We start from the raw sequence: 8,314 nt of genomic DNA, 5'->3' as shown, positions 1-8,314 counted from the left end.
GCTCTGCTAAGCAAGGCAGCGGGTGACAGAGACTCCCAACTGCCCCCCCCCCCCACCGCGAGACACTGCGGCCCGCGGGTGGGACAGCGGGACAGTCCCCAAAAAACGGGACTGTCCCGCGAAAATCGGGACAGTTGGGAGGTATGCGGAATCTCCTGGTCTTATCCTCCGTGTACCCAGCAGGAGACGCTGTCAGTGCAGGTGTACGGTATCTCCTGGTCTTATCCTCCATGGACCCAGCAGGAGACGCTGTCAGTGCAGGTGTACGGTATCTCCTGGCCTTATCCCCATGTACCCAGCAGGAGGCGCTGTCAGTGCAGGTGTACGGTATCTCCTGGTCTTATCCTCCATGTACCCAGCTGGAGACGCTGTCAGTGCAGGTGTACGGTATCTCCTGGTCTTATCCTCCATGTACCCAGCTGGAGACGCTGTCAGTGCAGGTGTACGGTATCTCCTGGTCTTATCCTCCATGTACCCAGCAGGAGGCGCTGTCAGTGCAGGTGTACGGTATCTCCTGGTCTTATCCTCCATGTACCCAGCAGGAGGCGCTGTCAGTGCAGGTGTACGGCATCTCCTGGTCTTATCCTCCATGTACCCAGCAGGAGACACTGTCAGTGCAGGTGTACGGTATCTCCTGGTCTTATCCTCCATGTACCCAGCAGGAGGCGCTGTCAGTGCAGGTGTACGGTATCTCCTGGTCTTATCCTCCATGTACCCAGCAGTAGGCGCTGTCAGTGCAGGTGTACGGTATCTCCTGGTCTTATCCTCCATGTACCCAGCAGGAGGCGCTGTCAGTGCAGGTGTACGGTATCTCCTGGTCTTATCCTCCATGTACCCAGCAGGAGGCGCTGTCAGTGCAGGTGTACGGTATCTCCTGGTCTTATCCCCCATGTACCCAGCAGGAGGCGCTGTCAGTGCAGGTGTACGGTATCTCCTGGTCTTATCCCCCATGTACCCAGCAGGAGGCGCTGTCAGTGCAGGTGTACGGTATCTCCTGGTCTTATCCCCCATGTACCCAGCAGGAGGCGCTGTCAGTGCAGGTGTACGGTATCTCCTGTCTTATCCTCCATGTATCCAGCAGGAGGCGCAGTCAGTGCAGGTGTACGGTATCTCCTGGTCTTATCCTCCATGTACCCAGCAGGAGGCGCTGTCAGTGCAGGTGTACGGTATCTCCTGGTCTTATCCTCCATGTACCCAGCAGGAGGTGCTGTCAGTGCAGGTGTACGGTATCTCCTGGTCTTATCCCCCATGTACCCAGCAGGAGGCGCTGTCAGTGCAGGTGTACGGTATCTCCTGGTCTTATCCTCCATGTACCCAGCAGGAGGCGCTGTCAGTGCAGGTGTACGGTATCTCCTGGTCTTATCCCCCATGTACCCAGCAGGAGGCGCTGTCAGTGCAGGTGTACGGTATTTCCTGGTCTTATCCTCCATGAACCCAGCAGGAGGCGCTGTCAGGGCAGGTGTATGGTATCTTCTGGTCTTATCCTCTATGTACCCAGCAGGAGGCGCTGTCAGTGCAGGTGTACGGTATCTCCTGGCCTTATCCCCATGTACCCAGCAGGAGGCGCTGTCAGTGCAGGTGTACAGTATCTCCTGGTCTTATCCTCCATGTACCCACCAGGAGACGCTGTCAGTGCAGGTGTATGGTATCTCCTGGTCTTATCCTCCATGTACCCAGCAGGAGGCGCTGTCAGTGCAGGTGTACAGTATCTCCTGGTCTTATCCCCCATGTACCCAGCAGGAGGCGCTGTCAGTGCTGATCCTGTAGCTACACTTAGTTGCACTATACCCTGATACAATGTAAGAAAGGCTTTGTATCTACATACCCAGGGGCGGATCCAGAAAAAAAATGACAGGGGGGGCACCATGACAGGGGATGGGGAGAATGTCTGTGGTACCAGTTGTATTTGCACGCACCTTCTGCGCGCGTGCTCACAGAAAAGGGGGGTGGACTCACTACAAGGGGCATGGCCTCACAAGATATGCCATCCCCATGAACCACACCTCTCATTATAGGTCACACTGGGAGGAATATACAAAAAAACAAGGCCATTCCACTTACCTGCTTGCCATGGAGTGGGTCTTTTGTCTCCTAGTCGATGACCAATCCTTCCGGATGACTGTTCCAAGTGATGGCAGCCTGGCTCCTCTTCACAGCCTGTGCATTATAGTCAGTTGTAAAAATAAAACAGAGACAGCATAGTTAAAAAGAAATGTACAGCTCAAAGCACTCCCCCTTCAATAACCACAACACCCCCTCCTGCACCAGTCCCTTCAATGTCCACACCACAGCACTCTCACAGCCCCTTCAATGTCTTCAGTACAGTACTCCCCTAACCACAACGCCTTCAGTGTTCACTCCACAGCACAGCACTCTCCCACCCCGCGGCACCTTCCAAGGTCAAAAAGATTTTTTAAGGTGGTTTCCGTATAGGTATGTCTATATATATATATATATATATATATATATACATATATATATACATATATATATGTATATATATGTCTATATATATATATATATATATATATACATATATATATACACACACATATATACACACACACACACACACACACACACACACACACACACACACACACACACACACACACACACACAGGTTGAGTATCCCATATCCAATTATTCTGAAATACAGAATATTTCGAAATACAGAATTTTTTGAGTGAGAGTGAGATAGAAAAACCTTTGTTTTCTGGTGGCTCAATGTACACAAACTTTGTTTAATACACATTGGTGGTCATTCAGAGTTGTTCGCTCGCTAGCCATTTTTAGCAGCCGTGCAAACGCTATGCCGCCTCCCGTGCGATCACTTCAGACTATTCAGTTCGTTTTGACATCACAAACACGTCCTGCATTCGCCCAGCCACGCCTGCGTTTTTTCTGTCACGCCTGCGTTTTTCCGAACACTCCCTGAAAGCGGTCAGTTGACACCCAGAAATGCCCACTTCATGTCAATCACTCTGCGGCCAGCAGTGTGACAGAAAAGCTTTGCTAGACCCTGTGTGAAACTATAGTTCATTGTAATAGTACATTGCGCGTGTGCATTGCACCGCATACGGATGCGCAGAAGTGCCGTATTTGTGCCTCATCGCTGCACAGCGACCGAAAGCAGCTAGCGATCAACTCGGAATGAACACCATAGTTATTAAAGATATTGTAATAAATAACCTTCAGGGACCCCCTACTTAGTACAGCTTCTCTGCTCACCATTCAACCCCTCCTAAGCAGCACAGCAGCCTAGCTTCCAGCTACTTCTCCCTCCCACTCCCTCCAATAGACAGTCACACACAGCTCCTCGGTTCTCCCTCCCCAGGAGCACCCGGCCTCTGTCCTCACCACCTGAGAGAGACTCCCCACCTCACTCACAAGCAGGCTTTTAACTTCCTGGGCCTTCTACCCTTACCCAGCAACACAGCATGCCCCTCACCAGACACACTGACCATAGAAAGCAGGGCCAGCCAGGCTTCTTCTTGCTTGCTGGCCCAGGCTGGGCGTCCTCGTGGTGTCTGCCCTGGCTGCGAGGAGGAGTATATTGTCCCGGACCCCGGCAGCACTTTGTTCCTCAGCGAGTAATGTCCCTTCGGACCCTCAGCGGCAGTGCGCAGCGGTGTGATGTCCGGACCCTCAGCGGCGGTGCGATGTCCGGACCCTGGGCGGCGGTGCGCTCTGTAACTTGGTAGGTGCGCTGTCCCGTGTTGGCGGCGGTGCGCTGTCCGTCAGCGGCGGCGCTGAGTTGCTCTTGCTTGGCTCTTCTTCGCTGGCTGTACTCCGAGTCCTGTCACATGTCTCCAGGGAGCCAATCACTGGCCTGGCAAGGTGGAGCAGCTGACAGGGGGGGAGGGATACCAGTGGCTCGCCTCTGACTAACATCCAGCAGCGGCAGCAGCCTCATAATTGTGTCGGGCAGGAGGGCAGCCATTATTTAACTGCACAGTTTTAAAAACACCTAAACGACAGGGGGGGCACGTGCCTTGGTGCCCCCCCCCCCCCCCCCCCTAAATCCGCCATTGTACAGACCCTGATATAGATATGAAAGCTCTATCAGCCAGTGACCAGTTTACAGCAGCGTACCTCCCAACGGCTGTGGTATGTAAGGTGGACCACAGTTAGGTCGACAGTGTCTAGGTCAACCATTATTGGTTGACAGTAATTAGGACGAGAAATATATATAAAAGAGTGCGCTATCAACGGCAGCCTGTATTGGGAAGGTCAATTCCCTGGGTAATTAAGAAAATGAAAAGAGGTGTGTATACTGGCGCCGGCTGTAAGTCAAATAATGATAGACATAATACAAATAAAAATATATAAAATATATAACCACTATTTTATTTGAACAGTCTTAACAGATGTGAATTATTAAAATATTGTAGCAATTGCTAAGAATAGTAGATAAAAGATTGAGATTATAAGGTACCACTGGTTATGTCCTTTAAGGTGAGATGTCCCAAATTTCTGACTAGGACTCTATTCCACTTAAGCTCACAAGTTCAATTGGTGAAATATATTGTTACCAGACTTGCTTCCGGAAAAAGGTCCCCCTAGGAATCTCATACATGAAGATCCAAATTGTCAAACAGGGATATATCCGGGTCTGTAAGTGACTTGTGCTGGGATTTTATCCGGTGGATGCAAAAGAGTCCATACCGTCAGAGTTGTTGTTGGAGAAACACCTTGTGGTCCTTAAATAGATAGCTCAACGCGTTTCGCTGGTCTTGTAACTGCCAGCTTCCTCAGGAGCATGAAACTAGTGTATTACCAGTGCCCTTTATATACCCTTACAATTAAGGAATAACACAGAACATCTGTTGTCTCCATTCTAGTACATTGACTAATATTGCACATAACTCAATTTAAAACACAGCAGAAGACAATCATTCATAAGCCTCAAAAGAACAGTATATTTATTTATAAAAACGAGGTTAGGAAATACTAAAAAACACTGAAAGTATTTATTTGGATTAATGTCATGTGATCGATCCTGATCACATGACCATTTTCAGCCAAAGAACACTGTCTGCAGAGTGTTCGTAAGTTCCCGCCCGTGGGCACGTGACCTCCTCCAATCACGTGATACCAGGGGCTTGCCGAGTCTCTTCCTTGCGGTCCACGGACTCGGAAGTAGCGGTGCGCTGGATGGAGCGCATTACGCAGAGAGAGAGAGTGGGCGCTGCGTTCCATTCTCAATAGAATCCAGCTCGGACACTTAGTGTCTTTAAGGGGATATATTCAATATATACACAGAAAGGGGGGAAGGAGGAAGGGATAAGGTAAAAAGAAAAGCTAAATAGCCTACAAATAAAGGATATCATTTCTGACACAAGGATATTACTAACGATCACAGGCACATTTGTCACGCACATTATACTAGCAGTATATCTCAAATACAATAGAGTTAGATCCATACAGTATAATAAATAATGTAGATACTAAAAACTTCAACAATACATTGGTAAGCCGATGGTCAGATCTAACCTGTAATTATCATATTTATAAAACAATTTCTATAGATATCATTCATTAATAATGCATGTATTGTTGAAGTTTTTAGTATCTACATTATTTATTATACTGTATGGATCTAACTCTATTGTAGTCAGAAATTTGGGACATCTCACCTTAAAGGACATAACCAGTGGTACCTTATAATCTCAATCTTTTATCTACTATTCTTAGCAATTGCTACAATATTTTAATAATTCACATCTGTTAAGATTGTTCAAATAAAATAGTGGTTATATATTTTATATATTTTTATTTGTATTATGTCTATCATTATTTGACTTACAGCCGGCGCCAGTAATTAGGACGACATGGTTTCTAGGTCGACAGGGACTGTAGATCGACATGTTCTAGGTCAATATGACATAAGGTCAACATGAGTATTTTTTTATTTTTTTAGGTGTCGTTTTCTCCGTACTGTGACTGGGAACCCCAATTAGTGCACAGTGCCCCTCCGGCAAATGTTACCGTTCCCAATTGTAGTCCACGTGGATCGTAAAGTATGAAAAACTTCAATATATGGAAAAAATTGTAAATAACTCATGTCGACCTTTTGATATGTCGACCTAGAGTCCCTGTAGACATAGAAACCATGTTGACCAACTTACTGTCGACCAATAGAGATCGACCTACACAGTGTCGACCTAAAGACCGGATCCCCCTCCCAACATGACCCACTCCAGGAGGGACACAACGCTCTGCTTCTGGACTTTTCTCTAATCTAAGTCACCTGTATTGAATAGGTTAATGGATATGAAAGGTGTTTCAGCACAGGTGCTGGCAATCATACAGTAAGAGGGAAGTCCAGGACACAGCATTGTGTCCCTCCTGGAGAGCTTCATGTTGGGAGGTATGCTGCAGCCAATCACAAGTCATGTTACAGGCGTGCCCTGAGGACAAACTAAAGTACCAGCCCAGTAGACAACAATTCTCACTCACACTCCGGGGATCTGCTGGTAACGCTGCACGGTGCTGAGACATGGGGGCTCTGATGAGAGGAATTATACTGTACAGCCTCATACTGGGGGCTCTGGCTGCAGGTGAGACATCACATTACCTTCCTCATACCTCTCACTGCCAGGGGATGCAGGTGTACTTACCTCTCACTGCCAGGGGATGCAGGTGTACTTACCTCTCACTGTCAGGGGCTGCAGGTGTACTCACCTCTCACTGTCAGGGGCTGCAGGTGTACTTACCTCTCACTGTCAGGGGCTGCAGGTGTACTTACCTCTCACTGTTAGGGGCTGCAGGTGAGACATCACATTACCTCCCTCATACCTCTCACTGTCAGGGGCTGCAGGTGTACTTACCTCTCACTGCCAGGGGCTACAGGTGTACTTACCTCTCACTGTCAGGGGCTGCAGGTGTACTTACCTCTCACTGTCAGGGGCTGCAGGTGTACATACCTCTCACTGTCAGGGGCTGCAGGTGTACATACCTCTCACTGCCAGGGGCTGCAGGTGTACTTACCTCTCACTGCCAGGGGCTACAGGTGTACTTACCTCTCACTGTCAGGGGCTACAGGTGTACTTACCTCTCACTGTCAGGGGCTGCAGGTGTACTTACCTCTCACTGTCAGGGGCTGCAGATGTACTTACCTCTCACTGTCAGGGGCTGCAGATGAGACATCACATTACCTTCCTCATACTGTATCTCTCACTGTCGGGGGCTGCAGGTGTACTTACCTCTCACTGTCAGGGGCTGCAGGTGTACTTACCTCTCACTGTCAGGGGCTGCAGGTGTACTTACCTCACTGTCAGGGGCTGCAGGTGTACTCCCTTCTCTCTGTCAGGGGCTGCAGGTGTACTTACCTCTCACTGCCAGGGGATGCAGGTGTACTTACCTCTCACTGCCAGGGGCTGCAGGTGTACTTACCTCTCACTGTCAGGGGCTGAAGATGTACTTACCTCTCACTGTCAGGGGCTGCAGATGAGACATCACATTACCTTCCTCATACTGTATCTCTCACTGTCGGGGGCTGCAGGTGTACTTACCTCTCACTGTCAGGGGCTGCAGGTGTACTTACCTCTCACTGTCAGGGGCTGCAGGTGTACTTACCTCACTGTCAGGGGCTGCAGGTGTACTCCCCTCTCTCTGTCAGGGGCTGCAGGTGTACTTACCTCTCACTGCCAGGGGATGCAGGTGTACTCTCCTCTCACTGTCAGGGGCTGCAGGTGTACTCTCCTCTCTCTGTCAGGGGCTGCAGGTGTACTTACCTCTCACTGCCAGGGGCTGCAGGTGTACTTACCTCTCACTGCCAGGTGCTGCAGGTGTACTTACCTCTCACTGCCAGGGGATGCAGGTGTACTTACCTCTCACTGCCAGGGGATGCAGGTGTACTTACCTCTCACTGTCAGGGGCTGCAGATGAGACATCACATTACCTTCCTCATACCACTCACTGCCAGGGGCTGCAGGTGTACTTACCTCTCACTGTCAGGGGCTGCAGGTGTACTAACCTCTCACTGTCAGGTGCTGCAGGTGTACTTACCTCTCACTGTCAGGGGCTGCAAGTGTACTTACCTCTCACTGCCAGGGGCTGCAGGTGTACTTACCTCTCACTGCCAGGTGCTGCAGGTGTACTTACCTCTCACTGCCAGGGGATGCAGGTGTACTTACCTCTCACTGCCAGGGGATGCAGGTGTACTTACCTCTCACTGTCAGGGGCTGCAGGTGTACTCACCTCTCACTGTCAGGGGCTGCAGGTGTACTTACCTCTCACTGTCAGGGGCTGCAGGTGTACTTACCTCTCACTGTTAGGGGCTGCAGGTGAGACATCACATTACCTCCCT

At 49.7% G+C, this 8,314-nt stretch overlaps 1 protein-coding gene across 2 annotated transcripts in view; it reads left to right on the top strand.

Annotated features, from left to right (window-relative positions):
* Nucleotides 1-6,433: 6,433 nt before the first annotated feature.
* LOC134969752 (putative inactive carboxylesterase 4) overlaps nt 6,434-8,314 on the top strand; it is a 127,913-nt gene continuing 126,032 nt past the window's right edge. Inside the window, exon 1 of one of the 2 annotated variants that reach the window (XM_063945909.1) lies at nt 6,434-6,563. In XM_063945909.1, coding sequence (XP_063801979.1) covers nt 6,503-6,563 — 61 coding nt within the window. In that variant the 5' untranslated portion in view covers nt 6,434-6,502. The remainder of the gene's footprint in view (nt 6,564-8,314) is intronic. The other variant, XM_063945910.1, reaches the window with a different exon arrangement.

This window comes from Pseudophryne corroboree, chromosome 11 (assembly GCF_028390025.1).
Source record: "Pseudophryne corroboree isolate aPseCor3 chromosome 11, aPseCor3.hap2, whole genome shotgun sequence".
NCBI classification, from domain to species: Eukaryota; Metazoa; Chordata; class Amphibia; order Anura; family Myobatrachidae; genus Pseudophryne; species Pseudophryne corroboree.
This window is presented reverse-complemented; position numbering and strand designations above follow the sequence as displayed.